Source organism: Elgaria multicarinata, chromosome 7 (genome assembly GCF_023053635.1).
Source record: "Elgaria multicarinata webbii isolate HBS135686 ecotype San Diego chromosome 7, rElgMul1.1.pri, whole genome shotgun sequence".
Lineage (NCBI taxonomy): Eukaryota > Metazoa > Chordata > Lepidosauria > Squamata > Anguidae > Elgaria > Elgaria multicarinata.
The window spans coordinates 93,563,240-93,581,266 of NC_086177.1; the positions used below are offsets into that span (position 1 = coordinate 93,563,240).

Sequence of the window (18,027 nt, forward strand, 5' to 3'; positions counted from 1 at the left end):
ATTCAAAAAGATACCTTTACATGTTGGGAGCAGTCCACTCCATGTGCCATTAGTAGTGCAAGTACGAAATCTGGAACCATTGGATTCCACCGTGTACCCAGGCTGGCACATGTAGGTAACATTTTGTCCAACAACATAATCATCACCGTATCTCAGTCCATTGGCTGGTACACCTGGATCCCCACAACTGATTACTGTGGCAAAAGGAATTGAAGAACAGATGGTAAAGCACTGTTACAACTGATTGTGTTTTGGAACAGTGGGGGGGAGCAGAGTAAAATTAATCATTTATTAATATGTCAATGTTTGTCGCCATAAACATTACCAAGAAGAAATACAAATTTGATGTGCATAATATCTACTTTGTAGAGTCTAAATCCATAAGGCCGTATAAACCATGTATTGATCAGCTAGTGTTCATTTATAGGTCCTTTTTCAAAAGTGGAAATACAAAATGCAGGTTTATTAGCCCTCTGTGGGCTTCGAAGAGCTGCTCTTCAATGGACATAGCTCTCCTGCAGAACGATTATTAACCCAATGATTAAAATTTCCTAGGGCAAGTTCTTTCAGTATCAGTATTTCTGTGAGAGGGGAGAGAGAACTGTGTTAAGCTTGAGACTCCATTTCACAAGGGGGCTATGGACACATAAAAAGTACTGTGGGCCTGAGAGTGCTTAGAAATATAGAGTGGCTTTTCTCACTCCTTTGCTGCACACCCCTTAACCACATGCCAAGATTTCTATGCCAATTTGGGAATATCCATTGGTATCAGAACTAGAACAAGGAGGGATCACACATGTATTCATGCATCACCTGCTTGGTGACCAGTATGGAAAATATGTGTATATAACTTCATGATATTCTTTTCATCAGTTTATTCTTTATTGGTTCCTTATTTTGGTTATCTTTGTAATTTTATCAGGTTGCTAATAGACTATATATATATATATATATATATATATATATATATATTATTGTAAGAATTTGTAAATTCTGTTATATGTAGTTAGATTGCTATGGACAAATTTCAGTGTTTCCTAGGATCAATATGTTACAAGATTGTGCAAAGTCCTTGGAATACCAAATGGAATGTTTTCATGAAGGAATATAGATAATAGGGGTGTGCACTCTGCCCTGGAATTATCTGGTAGCCGTGGAGCATTCGATCTTCCAGAGTAGAGATTGGCTGCTTCCAAACCCATTGATTAATATCGGAGTGGAGACGTGCCCAATCGGAGCTTCTAAAAATCTCTGGAATAATCCTGGTGTGTGTGGGTGTGTGTGTGTGTGTGTGTCTAAATTGAATATCTCCAGATTTGGTAGACACTGAGTGGGGTGAGGGGTAGCTTTGATACTGACTTCTGCGGCTGTGGCACCCCGGTTGTGGAACGAGCTCCCCAGAGAGGTCCGCTTGGCGCCTACACTGTACTGCTTTCGTCGCCAGCTGAAGACCTTTTTATTCACTCAGTATTTTAACACTTAATTTTAACTTAAATTTAAATTTTACTGTTTTAACTCTGTATTTTAATCCTATATCAACTTTGCTGTGTGGTTTTATCCTGGTTGCGCTTTTTATACTGTATTTCGTAATTGTGTTTTAAACTGTTGGGTGTTTTACTGTGGTTTTAATTTTTGTGAACCGCCCAGAGAGCTTCGGCTATTGGGCGGTATAGAAATGTAATAAATAAATAAATAAATAAATAACCAATTAGGAATAGCCACAGCACTGTCCCTGACTGTGTTCTCCTCCAATCACAGTGTTTGGGGGAGTGGGAAACACTAACTGGCTACTGACTTTGGCCGGGGGTGTGGAGAGAGGGAGCGCGATTCTGTTCGGACTCATAGAAGTCAATCATCCACATTTCCACAGTGTGAAAGTGCTGCTGGGCTGGCTGGCTGGCTGGCATGGAGAGTGAGAAAGCTTCTACACCTGTCAGGCACAGACAGGCTCTTTATTTAAGTGGCTGATTGCAGGGTGGGGGATCCGGAGGGCACAAGGTTGGAGAAGGCTAGAGTAGGGGATTTTTAAAAAAAAAATCCTAAAAAATCAAGGCATGAATGCATCTGATTTAAACATGGCATGGCTAAAGCCCTCCTTAAGAGTTATCACTCTGCCAAGTTCCATCTCTTTATCTTTAAAAATGAGGAGCTGAAAGCAATTCTGTTAATATCAGTTAGTTGAATACTGAACAGTTCTTCAATGGGTAATTTGATTAAGTGCAGAGAAGGGGAGAGAGGTGGGGGTGCTCCAAAATTGAGGCAGAGAATCACCTCTACAGAGCTCCAGATCAAATTTCAAGACAGAGAGGATCCACTTTGCACACCCCTAATAGATAATCTCCTGAGATCTACTCTGTATCTCAACCCACCCTACCCTGACAATAGATGTACGGTGGGTGGCTAAGCAAGGCAAAACCTACTCAGTGGTAGTATGGCTATATGAAAAGGACAGGACTCCTGTATCTTTAACAGTTGTGCAGAAAAGGGAATTGCAGCAGGTGTCCTTTGTATGCATGTAGCACCTTGTGAAATTCCCTCTTCATCACAACAGTTAAAGCTCCAGGAGCCCTGCCCTCTTTTGTACCTGGTCACTCTAGTATAGCTCCTGCTGAAATTCCCTTCTCTATACAACTGTTAAAGATACAGGAGCCCTGTTCTCTTTTTCATATGGTCATCCTACCCTGAAAAACATTTCCACCCCTCAAGTGGTAAAGTTGAATGCTCAGAAAGCCTCAAGATGAAACTCCTAGCATTTGACAATGCTCAAAAAGCCCAAATTCCAACTGTCTTCTGGCTATCATCCATCTTCCTTAAGGGAAGAACCTTTCACCCTTCGCAACAATCATAGAATAACCACTCTAGTGGCCCAGGGAAGATTGGAGGATCCTGGCATCTGTATGTAAACCAATGGTTATGACAATTTCACTGTTTGGCAAGGGGTGGGTGTTACCCTACCCCACCTGCAATAGCAGCTTTTCTGACTGCAAAAATTGTAATTGGTGCACTCTTAATATGGATACTTACTTGTGCAATTTGGCAAGGAGCCAGACCATGTTCCATTGGCAGTACACTGTCTTACAGAAGGTCCAGACAGGATGAAACCTTCCATGCAGGAATAAATTACAGAACTAGAAAATGTGGTGCCATCTATCCGAAACACCTTCCCATTGGCTGTTGTTCCAGGGTTACCACACTGAACAGCTACAAAATGAAATATAGAAATACTGGATTCAGGGGAAAGAGAGAATCATCATCATCATCAAAATGTTGTAGTTCCAAATCATATTCCAATAAATGGGGAATTAGACTAAATTCAAAACATCTTACATTAGAGATGTGCAAATCTCCTTGAGATGAAGTTCATTAGTCTTGCCAAACTCTCTTGAGTTCTCTCCCAAATCTTCAGAAGCTTCAACAGTCAGGAGGAAACTCCAGCTTTGCTTTGATATTTGTTTTAGGTAGAATCTGGTTAGAACTTCCCAACGTGCAACCCACTCTCCTTGATGAATGTTCACATCTAATTGCAGAGTTTGACTTCCCTTGCAATTCTATGGATATTTCACCTGAGCAAGGACAATCCTCCTCCCTCCACCCAGTTGCTTCAAATTAAGCTTGATAGAATGCCGGTAGGAGCTTGAGTAGAAATGTTGATGGATTGTAGCTACATCGGAGAGAACATGTTTTGCATGCAAAGGATGCCATGTTCAATCTCCAGGAATAACTCATCTGAAACTCTGGAAAGTCACTGCATCATGTAAACGCTACTGAGCTAGATAGGTTGATGGTCTGACTCAGTATGTTCTCAGTGAAACCACGTGGCATTTATATATTTGTGTAAAATTTTGAGAAAAAGCAAATCGTTTGAATCTTATTAATTTTATTATTTATACAATTTCGTCTTAGATTACGTGACATGATATTTTGCTGCTTCTGAGAAAAAACTATTCTCAAGAGCAATTACTCAACATGATAGTCTCTGGGTACAACAAGAGGCTATGAAAAATTACTGTATGTTATACTAAAGGATATCTATTTCCAAATCCTTCTTACACACAAATAGTTCTATTACTTTAATGAGCCTATTTACGTGAGTCAGGCTTGGTCAATGATTGGAAAAACAACCCTTTTAAGAATGATACAGTGTGTGATCTCTTCCTTTTCTTTTTCTCTCTGCTTTTCCTCATAGAATTGTTTTATTTTATGAGATCACAGCCAGCTTGAAATGTTGCAAGTTCCATGCCCAGCATGACATGAAAAACAGGCCTATCCTTGTATTTATTTTAGTTATTGCAATTCCATATTGTCAGGTCATTTCTGGTCATTTCAAGCAATTGATGTCTCTTTCTGCTAACGTTAACTTGGTATAGAGTAAAACTTGTTCCAGAGTAAAATTGTTATCACTGAGCATTTTTTTTTTAACACAGTCCTTTGAATGTTGCTAACCCAAGCAGGCCTTTGTTATCTAGCCTTAAGATTTGCATTGTAATATCTTCCTGTGTTCCTGGAGTAGCAACATCAATACTAGAGAAGTATTATGTTTTGTGGTAATGTTTCTCAAGTCTGCATCCACTGAATGGGTTCACAAGTCACAATAAGCCATGATGGTTTATTTTTCTGAATTAGCCATGACGGTTTACCGTGTCATCCGCGAATGGTTTCCCTCAACCTTGTGGCTTATTTAGCCAAAATGAGACACCATGATAAACTATGGCCTGCACTGATGTTTATTTAAAACCATCGTGGCTTATTGCACAGCTTGAAAGCTCTGTTTCTGAGATCTGCTTAGCAACAGATTGTGCTCGTCACCCGACTCCCTGCTAACCGTTCCCATTGGCAGTACACTCTACAACCTCCCTGTAGGGATGCGGAAAAGCAGCTAACAATCGAAAATGCCCCAATAATGGCAGGGATCTGGCAGAGGAAGAAGAAAATGCCAGAGAGATGCAGGTGACGTAGCTCATCAAGGCAAGCATTTCTTACTACAAGTAATTGTTCCAGAAACTTAACATTATAATTAAAATACATATAACCACATGCACAGCAGGAACAAAACTGGTGAGGGGGTGGGCCTTGAAAATTACTGCTTTTAGGATTTGGGATAGGAACATAGCTCAGTGGTAAACCACACACTCTATATACAGAAATTCCCAGGCTCAGAATGGGCTTGCAATAAATAGAGCTACTTTCCATAACTGGGAAATCACTTGGGCAGGATCTACACTTCTGCTTATACCGGTTTATAATGGTTATGACAACCGTTCCGGCCCAGGACACATTGCAAATACCATTTTCATACCATTTTTAAAGTGTTATGTCCTGCTTGGTGTAGATCGGCCCTTGGTTTTCCAAAGCCCAATTCTGAGGCTCAGTGTGGCAGTTCTTCCCTTCCTAGGGAGCTAAAACCTTTAACAGCACCCTGGGTTTGTGATATATAACCCATGTTTCTCTTAAAATCTGTATCCTAGTGAGGCCAAGTGGAGGGGTAGTGTGGCATCTTCCCCTCCACCATGCAGATAGCCTCCAGGGTGAACTGCCCAGGAATCCCATGACCTAGGATTTCTGGATCCCCACAAGTGTTCAGTCACAGAAAACTTGGTTTATATAATTCTTTCCCCCCCCCCCCCGCCTTTTTTATAGGGAGAAACTGTGTAAACCAAAACTTTATGTGACTAGGGTACTCCCCAGAGGGACCATCTCATGCTGAAGGTTATCTGTGTGGAGGATGGAGGGGGGGGGACACTGCTCATCCACTCTGCTATATCAATACCACCTCTGGCCTGTATCAGAGCCATGACATTACAATACCTATAGAGAAAGATGATGATAATAATAATAATAATAATAATAATAATAATAATAATAATAATAATTTGTTACCCACCTCTCCCTCTGGATCGAGGCCGGGTACAACACAAATGCAAACACCATAAAATGCATATAACTAATTAAAACATTTAAAACTAACACGTTATTAAAAGCAGCACATTATTAAAAAGGCATCTTAAAATTAAAATTAAAAGGTAACACGATACAAGTGGCTTGTGCATAGCAGATGGGCTTCCCTAAAATAATATGATCACTTCAGCTCTCTTTGGCCTTTAAGGACTGGTGTAATGTATCATATTCCGATCATAAATGCAATTTACCTTTACATTCTGGTTGCCTTCCTGTCCAACTTCCATTTGCCAGACATGTTCTTTCCTCCGACCCATAAAGGATGTAACCAAGCTCACAAGAGAATTGCACAATACTTTTAATTCTAAAATTGCTTTCTTCTCTAGAACCATGACCTGGAATTCCTGGATCCCCACAAGATCCTGCAGTGTCACCTAGAATTTATGGTACAGATATTATTTCAGAGAGAATAAAAAAATATGTGATGGATTACATACTGTTACTTTTAAGTTGGTATGGCATCTGAAACTGGTCCAAAATATAAATACATAAGCATCCACAAGTGATGTAACACTACAAGACAAGTTGTAATTAATGCAAAAATTAAAGTGCATTATGAAACATATATAGAAAGTGTTCCCATTTAAAATGTCTTATGGTGTTTTAACACCAGGTTTCTTAATTTTGCATGTACACTATCCTGTGGAGTCCCATAGAAATTTCAAGTGGGCTATATAAAATATTTTAAATGGCATTTTTTTAAAAATCAGCTAGTTCCATTTCTATAGCTTAAAGTGATTTTTAAACATTCAGAAGTGAGTGTGCTCTAGCCTATTGTTGAATATTAATTCTATTTTCAGCCAATGGGCTGGAATAGAGCCAAATTATATACAAAGCCAAACTCTGCAGGAAAGCAAGTTTCTGAATATTTGTAATAAATCAACACGTATCACCCAGTGTAAATCATGCTATACAATATAAGAAAGAGTCAGGTGTTATACTGCACTAAAAGTGTGAAGCTCACTCAGGTGCTTCTAGCAGGTGACCTGTTACAAATAGTATAAGGAAGGTGAAGGAATCTCTTTGTAATGTCCAGCATAACCCTTAGCATGAGCAAAGATTCTACTCTACTCCTAAAGTTCAATAAAGGGACACACTGCCACACCTCCTCCAGAAGCTTATTATTCCAAAATTTCAAGACTTGCTTCTCTCTGCCACTACCAAAGGAGACTACATGTAGAAGTCAGAAGAGTTATTGTCTGTCCATACTTGCCAACATCTGGCTATCTTTGACTTAAGTGATACACAGTAGTCCTACATATAATGAAGAGAGAGTAAACTGAACAGGTTTCATGTTATTTGAATGCCATTTAAGATCAGCATATTGTATCAGCAGCAGAAATGTCCTGGAAGTTGCTCTAGTTACTTCTGACTTGAGGTAAAGGGTCTGTTCGCACAACCACTGGAAAAAAAACACCACATCACCCTCTTTTCTTCAGTTTGCATATGATGAAAGGGTCCTACATTTTAAGATACCATGTTACTAGGTCCAGAAGAATGCTAGTTTTCTAGCTGAGTTCTCAACATAGACTTCCAGTCTGACCATCTAGGTGTGCCTTCATGGGATCACTGAAGCATCAGTTCAAATCAGAGCACGGGTATTACAGAAACCATGCTGTGAAAGTAATTCTATACACACTTCCCTGTGACTAAGTCCCATTAAACTCCAAGGGGCTTACATCTGAGTAAGCACGTATAAGATTGCACTGACAATCTACAGTATTTAAACATTTATTTATTATTGCTTGGAACATGAATACCTCCCCTGAAGAATCTAACACACATTGTGTAAAAACCATGAAAATCCATACAAACAATAAATTCATCAACAGCATTTTGCGGTGTAACCCATCATCCATCGAACAGTAAAATAGCTATGAACAGTCCATTTATGAAAACACTTGCCAGAAAAAGGTTTGGTGCAAAAACTATAGGTTATTTATTTATTTATTACATTTCTATACTGCCCAATAGCCGGAGCTCTCTGGGTGGTTCACAAAAAATTTAACCATAGGTAACATTCAGGAGTGGGCTGCTGCTTCATGCTTGACATGAACCACCTCTAGTGTTTGCCTGGGTTCACTTTTAACCCATATTTGAAACCAGCATTGGAAATTGGGTTAAAACTACCCTGGTGAACACAAACCAAAATAATAAGGAGAATGTGTTTAAGAACTAATTACTCATTACTAGTTTCTCAATCGTGTTTAAACTTTGGGTGCTACCGCATCAGCACTGAGCATGACTGAGCTTTACATGGCCTTCTGAATAGGGATGTTGGAGGAATCTGGTTTGGGGGCAGAGCTCGTTGAGTTTTTGCCAGCTTGGACCCATGGATGCCAGCTCCCAAATCCCTGAGCTGGCTTGATTCGGCACATGCCGAGTTGGGCAAACTTGTGGTATCCCGCTTGTTTTTTGTTTGTGTGTTTGAATGAACAATCCTGATTTACGCAAAGTTGTGACCATAAATAACACAATTTGTGCCAAATTACAGACATAAATGGTTCTTTATGCCTGCATTTTATGCAAATGGTGCTATGTACGGCTGCAAATTTGTGCAAATCACAGCTCATGGACAAAAAAAAACCCCAGACACAAGCTTTTGCCGGGTGCTCACAGACCGTGTGACACCTCACCCCACATGCACACTGGGGGTGGGCAAATGGCAGGAGTCTGGTGAGAAGAGCATAGACAGGACTCAGGGGAGTGCGCCCAACCCTACTCCTAAAGTTCAATAAAGGGACACATTGCTACATCTCCTCCGGAAGCTTATTATTCCAAAATTTCAAGACTTGCTTCTCTCTGCTAACACCAGGATCTCCCTAAACAGCAAAACTATTCCGTAGACTACTGACTGCCCCTCCTAGAGAATATAAATGGGACAGGGCAACATGGCTTGGGGCCAGGTTATCTGAAGGAACGCCTCCTCCCATATGTACCTGCCCGGACTCCAAGGTCATCTTCAGGGGACCTTCTCTGTGAGCCCCTGCCAAAGGAAGTGAGGCAAGTGGCTACCAGGAGGAGGGCCTTCTCTGCTGTGGCACCCCGGCTGTGGAATGAGCTCCCTAAGGAGGTTCGCTTGGCACCTACATTATATGCTTTTAGACGCCAGGTGAAGACCTTTTTATTCTCCCAACATTTTAACAATCTATAAATTTTAAATAACATGATTTTAAATTTGTAATTTTGAATTGCTGCTGTTTTTATCTGGTTGATATCTGTTTTATCTGTTTTATCTGGTTTTTATCTGGTTATCTATATTGTATTTTATATTATGGTTTTATTCTGTTGTTTTATACTTTGAATGGTTTTAATTTTTGTGAACTGCCCAGAGAGCTCCGGCTATTGGGTGGTATAGAAATGTAATAAATAAATAAATAAATAAATAATTTTTCTGCCAATACAGCAATGTTGCCGGCACTGGAGGAATGGCAGCAGAAAACTGGCTCTGTTTCAGGGCCAAAGGAGACTACATGTAGAAGTCAGAAGGGCTATTGTCTGTCATGGACTCCCTGAAGCAGGACTCTGTCATTTTTCACTACAAAGGCAGTTAAGGAAGGTCTTCCTGCTGGTCATTTTTAATGAACAGATTTATGTCTGCCTTTTTATAACTACACTGTAGATCATAGCATGCTAAAGGAATATTTCACAAAGAAATATTTCAAAAGCATCACTGATGCTTTTCAAAGACACAAACCCTAATATTTGAGTTATGTTCAACACAATAAAAGTGATGATCCCAAAGTGCGTGACTTGAAATTATTGCACAAAACATTCTAGTTAAAATCCGAATTAGGAGTTTGAAATTTCGATCATACAGCATGTCGATTACATTTATTATTCTGCCAGTCCGGAAAGTTAGTGGAACACATTTTTTAATAAAAATGATCAGGGCAGTGTTTAGAATGTCAAACATTTCTTACCTGTTAGCTAAGCATCACAGACTCCTAATCCCATCTTTATGATGTTATTAGAGAAGCAGGAGCAACATTCTGAGAGTGCAAAATCAGCTGGCTTAATTTTGATCTGTATGTTAATCCCAGAGGTGTGGATCATGTCATTACAAAGAGGATTCTGGAAAGGTTGAATTCCTCAAGTATCCTTAACTTAAAGCAGTTTTCCCCAATCTGGTACCATCCAAATGTTTTGGACTTCAACTCCCATCACCCTCAGCTGTTATGGCCATTGGCCAATGATCCAGAATGCTGGGAATTGTGGTCCAAAATAACTGGAGGCCCCAGGAAGGCTGATTTAAAGGGACAGTGCCATATTTTTGGCCAGATGTTGCTAGATCTGTATGCAGCTGACCCAGGTGAAAAATCACAGAACTCAGGTAGCAGCCTTCTTAGAATCTTCTGGGCCTGTACTAACTCTGATCATCTTTTTTGTCAACCGCCCAGGGAGCTTCAGCTATTGGGCGGTATAAAAATGCAATAAATAAATAAATAAATAATCGGACTGTCCAATGATCATCCAAGGCAGGAGAGAGTATAAAAGGCTTTCTAATTCCAGCAGAACTTTGCTTGAACAACAAGGTCTTCTGAAGCACTGTGTGCTCCTGCAGCCTTGGTTCTTCTTGGGTTGTGAGATCTGGTTTGCTCTTTAATCCTGCCTCCTGCCTTGCTCTTTGATCGTAGTTCACCTCAGGCTGTTGCTCCCCATGGCCCAACCCTGACAATTCTGAAAGCACTTGTTCTCTGGCATGCCGCCTCTTACCCTGGACATGGTCTGGTAGAGGAGGGAGGTGACATTCTAGGAATGAGTAATTCTAGGGATGAGTCCTCTCAGTCAAAGCAAGTGGGGAGGTTTACCTTCTCAGGAAGATACGATGAAGGTGTTGTCAACCCTAGAGCCCCTTTTCCATGGAACATCTTTCCTACGAATCATGTTTACCAAGCTCAATCTTCCCCATCTTCTATATTATCTGACTCCTTTTCCGATCTGAGGTCTGGGCCATGACAAATGTTGGCTAATGACTGCTCTGCATTTATGCAAGACTCTATGCATAGTGCAATGATGCCTCTCTCTGCAGGACTTCACATTTCTCCATAGGAATGATTGTCAACTATTCACTTATGCAGGAAGTAAACAGCTACATTCAGGGACCCTATTGGTGTTGAGGCTAAATTTGTTCATTGTCTGTGGTGATCACTTGTCCATTCATTAAAAATCAAGCTGGTCCTAATTGCATTATTCTGTTCCTCATCTACATAGCCCCAGACTGGGTTCTGGTCATGCTAGAGTTGACAGAATGTTGGGAACTTGTGTAGACAGAAAGACAGATAGAATCATAGAATAGTAGAGTTGGAAAGGGGCTAAAAGGCCATCGAGTCCAACCCCCTGCTCAATGTTGGTTTACTTGAAGACTTCCTTAATGCCCACCTTGGTATCTTAATTCTCTGGTGTAAGTTTTGAGCCACAGAATATTTTAAAGCTGGAGTGAGCAACTTGTGGCCCTCTAGATGTTGATGGACTCCAACTGCTATCATCCCTCACCATTGGCTATTCTGGCTAGGGCTCATGAAAGTTGCAGTCCAACAACATTCATAGGGCCAAAATTTGCCCACTCTGGTTTTAGAGTGTCATTGAAAACCTCTCTCCCTCAAATGCTATTCTGATAAAACTATGGGGTTTATCAAAAGGCCAACGCAATCAAACAATTAGTCATTCTGCATGTTAGACCAAAGCAAATAAAGAGAAGGAAATAATGATGCAGAAACGCTCCATATGGAATTCAACACCCTTCTCAGTGATATGTAAATAGCACAGAATATAAATATGCATCACCAACTGGTAAACTGTCCTATCTCACTGACCATTTATCCTTCATGTTAAATATTATTAGAAACCTTCCATTCCCAATCTTCGTATTCTTTGTGGAACTTAAGCTTTGGCTGCAGCTATATCTTGTGACTGATATTAGGTTTGATTTTGAAGTTCCTGAAAGGCAAACAAGTTCCAGCCAAAACTAATTCAAACTTAGAATTGGTTTCAAAAGCACATTAACATACTTTAAAAGTGGTACCTGAGCAATGAGGCATAGATCCACTCCAGTGTCCATTTAATTGACATGTCCGAGATGGGTGTCCTATTAGTGAACGTCTTCCGGTACAAGAATAACGAACAGTGGATCCAAATGTATATTTCTCTCCAGAAAGGATCACATTTGGAGGAATGCCAGGATGACCACAGTCAATCACTACGATGCATAAATATTGGAGATAAAAATTACATTATAATCATCACTCTAAATTCTTCCGTTTGCTATCACCATATTATACAAGCTTTTTCAATCAAAAATACAAACATTGTGTCCCTATATCTGAACAGTCTGTGGTCTCTCATGTAGGTGATATAACATGCTATTGTTGGTTATTTGTATATCTATCTATGCATGCCAATCATTATATGCTAATGAATATCCATGTGTATTCACTAGCATATAACTATCCTGACTTGGCTAAAGTGGAAAAAGCCAGAAAGCAAAATATCCATATTTCAAGCTTCTTCTTTTTTAAATATTAAGCCATATGGCATAGAGCTGGTTTTGAAGGATTTTCTAGACTTCTCAACACGAACAGAGGATTCCAGTATTAATTGAATTATGGAGATATGATCAGAATAGGTTCCTTTCCAAACTTTTGTAATTCCGATAGACAGGAAACTTCACTTTATAAAGACATTTCTTCTCTCTCCCAAATGCAGTTCTTTAAAAATGAATTTTAAAATATAGATATGCAGCTATGGGCTAGAAAGGAAACAGTGTAGTTTTCTAATTTCATATAACATTGATAATTTTATCACTGGTGATAAAAGAGGAGAGATGCAGCTATGTTTTAATGCTGGATGACCAATGCAAACTATTCCAGAGAGGGCTAAATTTATGAATCATTTTAGGAGCATTATCTGACAATATTCACAACAAATTCCACATTTTCCTTAAAGCATTTCATAACTTTTGGCCTAGACTCCAGAAACAAACAAAAATGTGGTTCAGCTCTTTTAAAAAACTTATAAGATTTGGGGTGAACAGAATTACACATTTTTGTCTCATGAGTCCAATTAGTCCTCTGTTTCAAGGGCCAATAATGATATATCTTCGGGATATATCTTCGGGATATATATATTCTTTTAAAACATAATCTCACTACCTTTTGGTTATTTTCTGTGTATCATTATTGAAAATATCTCTGTACTGGTACAGTAAAGCCTGGCATTCTCCCTAAAACACAGGTCAATTTTTACAGAGATTAACATGCTTAGGTGAAATGGCTGAAAAACGCCTCCTTAGGGATTAAATTGAGCAAGGCTCAGTAGGGCTACTCCTTGTTAAAAAGAGCAAACATCTTGCAGTCACAAGATCTAGAAGTCACCATGGCATAAATACAGTAGGCCGCCACACATCAAGGTTTCTGGCAAGGGGTCTCAGCTCAGCACGTGCCTTTTCAGAAGTGAACAGTCATCATTTCAATGGGCTTGAGTTCTGAAGTTGTTTCATACATTAAAAAATAGCAAAGCCAGATTGAACACCAAGTGAAGAGTCAACCAAGTTAAAAGTATTTTTTGTGGTATAAATGGTTAAAAAATACAATTGGATACCAGTTTTTCCTGATTAGGATGCGTTCAAGTCTTAACATAAACAAACAAAAAAGTAGCCAAGCATTTTTCCCTAAGAAGGAATTATAGCTATGCTACGTAAGTAGTTGCCCAGGAATCTTATTGGAAGAAAATGATGCATATTTTGTGACAATGGAGAAGAAACAGGAAGCCCAGAGCTCACATTGAAGGGCCACAACACTAGAGAAATAGTTCACTTGAGTAGATGTGAATCATACTCTCGCAGTTTAGTGCCCTCTTCAGCATTCTAGGGAATTCTGACATACTTCAAGGGGATTGTTGTAAGGATTACAGTAATGGATATATCATTAAGATCTAGTATTATTATTGCTATTAGCATTATCATAACTATTATTATCACTATTATTACAATGATTATTACTACTATTACTATGACAATAACTACTATTTTTATCATTTTTATTGTGATGATGATGATGATGATGAATAAGATAAAGAAGAATACATATTCTAAAATACTTACTAATGCATTCCGGCAAAGGTTTATCCCAGTGTCCATTTGGCTGGCAGACTAAAACTGAAGATCCAAATAAAAAATATCCAGGATTGCAGTCATAAAAAACTACTGTACCATAGGTGAAATTTCCATGTTCAATTTTACTTTCTCTTATAGAATTTGCTGGGATTCCTGGATCAGAACAGTTGACCACTGAACAGAAAACAGTAAACATGGATATCACGTTAAAAACAAACAAACTGAAAACTATCAAGACAACCGTGACAGCAGAAATTAAATTTACTTTCCTGGAAAGAAGTGGATTTTTTTTAATGCGGCATTTTAGATTACTGAATGAATTAGCAATCGTATATGTGAGAAAGTGGTAATAAAAATCTACTCGTAGGAAACTGCATCCATGCAGTTCCATATTTTCTGACCAGGAATTCTTCTGTGTGAGGGAAACTGAATGTATCTGGATTCACATTTGCTTGTAAGAATGTAAGAACACAAGAAGTGCCATGCTGAATCAGACCAAGGGTCCATCTAGTCCAGCACTCTGTTCACACAGTGGCCAACCAGCCATCGGCCAGGGTTGAACAAGCAGGACAGGGTGCAACAGCACCCTCCCACCCATGTTCCCCAGCAACTGGTGCACACAGGCTTATTGCCTCGAATACTGGAGATAGCACACAACCAACAGGGCTAGTAGCCATTGAAAGACTTTGCCTCCAGGAACTTATCCCACCCCCTTTTAAAGCAATCCAAATTGGTGGCCATCACTGCATCTTGTGGTAGTGAGTTCCATAATTTAACTATGCACTGTGTGAAGAAGCACTTCCTTTTATTTGTCCTGGATCTCCCACCAATCAGCTTCATGGGATGACCCCGGGTTCTAGTATTATGAGAGAGGGAGAAAAATGTCTCCCTATCCACATTCTCCACACCATGCATAATTTTGTACACCTCTATCATGTCTCCCCTTAGCCTCCTTTTTTCCAAGCTAAACAATCCCAGTTGATGTAACCTTCTCTCATAGATTCCTCCTTGATGGAATTAACCAAGAATCAGCTTTCAGCATCCCTTTAGTTCAATCATAAGCTTCACAAAATTTCTCAATATCATAATCTCTTAATGAAAGTCACCTTGGTACATTTACAAGAGATCAGTACGTGAAAAATAAAATAAATGAGACTTCAATCCTATGCAAACATTCCTGTGAGTGAGTCTTATTGAACACAGTGGGACTTACTTCCAAGCAACCATGCAGAGGATTGCACAGTAATAGCACATAATACTTAATAAGGAGCAATTTGTTCAAAACGATTTTGAAGCCAATAAAAAGATTGTAGGCCATCAATTTATGGTAGCAATGTTTTACAGTTTGCCAGCTATCAATCTGGGTTAACAAAAATAACCATGGAACATTCTGAGCATATCTGTGTTTTCTCTCTGCACAGTGGCACTGTTGACAGAAATGTCCTAAAGAATACAATAATAATAACAATAATATATATATATTTCTTACCCACCTCTCCCTCTGGATCAAGGCGGGGAACAACATTAAATACAACAATACAATATAAATCAAATACATAAAACTGATTAAAAGAGCATGTAAAACCGATAAAATATTAAAATAACAATTACGACATCTTAAAATTGTTAGATTTAAAATTCATCTTGGTAGCCAGCCAGAAGAGATTATTCTTTATTGCTGTCTTAAACTTGGAGAGAGTATTAAGTTGACGAAGCTCCTCCGGCAGGTGATTCCACAGTCTGTGGGTGGCAGAAGAAAATATCCTCCTGGTAACAGTTGTCAGCCTAGTTTTGGCTGACCGGATTAAATTCTCCCCAGAGGACCTGAGTGTGTAGGGCAGATTGAATGGGGGAAGGCGATCTTGCAGGTAACATGGACCCAAAGCACGTAGGGCTTTAAAGGTAATAACCAACAATTCGTACTTTTCCCGGAAACTAATTGGTAGCCAGTGAAGTGATTTTAATGTTGGTGTATTATGGTCACCTCTAGGTGTGCCAGTGACCAACCTGGCTGCCTTATTTTGAACTAGTTGAAGTTTCCAAACTAGGCACAAAGGTCGCTCTATGTACAGTGCACTGCAGAAGTCGAGCCTCAAAGTTATCAGTGTATGCACTACTGCCTTTAGGTCTTACAACTCTAGGAAAGGGCACAGCTGGCATATCAGCCAAAGCTAATAATAGAACGCCTGGCTGTCACATCTAACCTGGCTGTCATTTGGAGCAACGGATCCAGCAAATGCAGTCTTTCAGGAGGAATGTAACCCCATCCAGAACTGGTTGACACACCTCCAAACCCATGTTAGGGTCAGCTTCAGTTAGTATTTCCTCATCCAGCCCATTACTGCCTCCAAGCATTCATTCAGAGGAGACACACTATCCTTAGCTGATGCTCTTGTTGAAGGCATAGAGAAATGTATTTGGGTGCTCCCCCCACCCACTGTGCCAATGGGGGGCCTTAAAGGCCCTATTAAGGCAAGGGCAAACCTTTACCCTTGCATTAATAGCACCTTTAAGGCCCCCATTGGAGGGGGCTGTGATTTTCGGAGCCTCCTGAGGACCCTTGGAGTCCAGTATTGCAATCTTATTCACTGTTTTTCCATTACAAATACAAGTGAGTGGCAGTAAGGAACGGATGGAAATGGATCACATTCAGATGAATTTGGAAGTACAGAATGGTAATAAGGCACTGATGTGCTTTCATATTTGACACAATCTGTGAGTATTTTGTACTCACACATATTTGCCCATCAGCAAAATTCAGCCTGCATTTTTTTAAAAAAAAAAAAATCCGAAACACGTAGAAGCTATTTCATCTGATATACTGATAGGTCCTTCCTACCCATTGTGGCAAAATCTGTACATTTTATTTAGAAGGGGGTTGTTGGCATCTTTAAAACATGAAACTTAATCTTTGGACTGCCTCGAGTGAAATGTCTATCACTTTTTTTAATTTAGATATGGGAGCAGATGATTTTATCCAGAAACTGAAAAGGGAGAAAAATACAGGAAATGAACAGGAATGAATATAAAGATTTGTGCCAGAAACAAAAACTAGAATACTAGATAAAAGAGAAATGGTGCCAAAATTAGAGTTTACACACTGCCTTAGCATGGAGGGGGTTTTCTTTGGCAGACTTTGAGTAATTTTTCTCATTATGAATGTTGCTATTCTTTTTTCCTGTCACTGTGACAGGACCCTACTAGAGGGGATACATTTACCTTGAGAGGAAAACAACATGCAAGCTTGCAGTTATTTGAGAAGTTTACCAGTTTTCAACAGGCAACAACAACTCTTGATTAATTTTAATGACAATCAATGTAAATGTCATAGTCTTCAAAGCAAGAACTAGGATTCAGCACCCCTTAGGAAAAAGAACGAACGGGCATGATTTGATGATCTTTATCAGCTTGGTTGTTCAGATCTACTTTTTAAAAAATATGATTTAAAATTCCATGGGTGTCTACGCTTTTCAAAAACAGTCAGTACCACACTCTAACCCTTAGAGCATTAATGTTTATATCATTATATAATATTGTCCCATGCTCCAAAGTGATTTGTCATTGTTAGTTAAAATTCCAACTGATACTTATATGTTAGATGTGAGGAGGTTTTTTTTGGGGGTGCTGGTGGTTAAAAAAGCACTTTGAAGATAAACTTTCCAGAGAGCTTGATAGTTAAGCTATCACTCCAGGTGGATAAGGGGGAACAAAATCTCAAAAAAGAAGGCAAACATATTAAGTAAAATGATTTTTTAAAAAATACAATTTAAATGGTTTTACATTCTGTTTCACCTTGTTAGAAAGTTTCAGCTTTATGCAATTTGTGTCTGAAGGAAAAATAGGATCCATAGAAAAGTATGTTATTTTTGGAGCCAAGACAAGGATCTTCAATCTTCAAAGGATTTTTATCCATTTCAAATAGCTGTTGTTGTTGTTTTTAAGGTGCCTAACACAGATAT

At 39.3% G+C, this 18,027-nt stretch overlaps 1 protein-coding gene across 1 annotated transcript in view; it reads right to left on the reverse strand.

Moving 5' to 3' along the window:
• CSMD3 (CUB and Sushi multiple domains 3) overlaps nucleotides 1-18,027 on the reverse strand; it is a 787,235-nt gene that overhangs the window by 51,994 nt on the left and 717,214 nt on the right. Inside the window, exons 55-59 of the mRNA XM_063131067.1 lie at nucleotides 14,057-14,242; nucleotides 11,981-12,154; nucleotides 6,147-6,329; nucleotides 3,025-3,201; nucleotides 15-194 (exon numbers count right to left, since the gene is read on the reverse strand). Of these exons, the coding sequence (XP_062987137.1) occupies nucleotides 15-194; nucleotides 3,025-3,201; nucleotides 6,147-6,329; nucleotides 11,981-12,154; nucleotides 14,057-14,242 (900 nt within the window). The remainder of the gene's footprint in view (nucleotides 1-14; nucleotides 195-3,024; nucleotides 3,202-6,146; nucleotides 6,330-11,980; nucleotides 12,155-14,056; nucleotides 14,243-18,027) is intronic.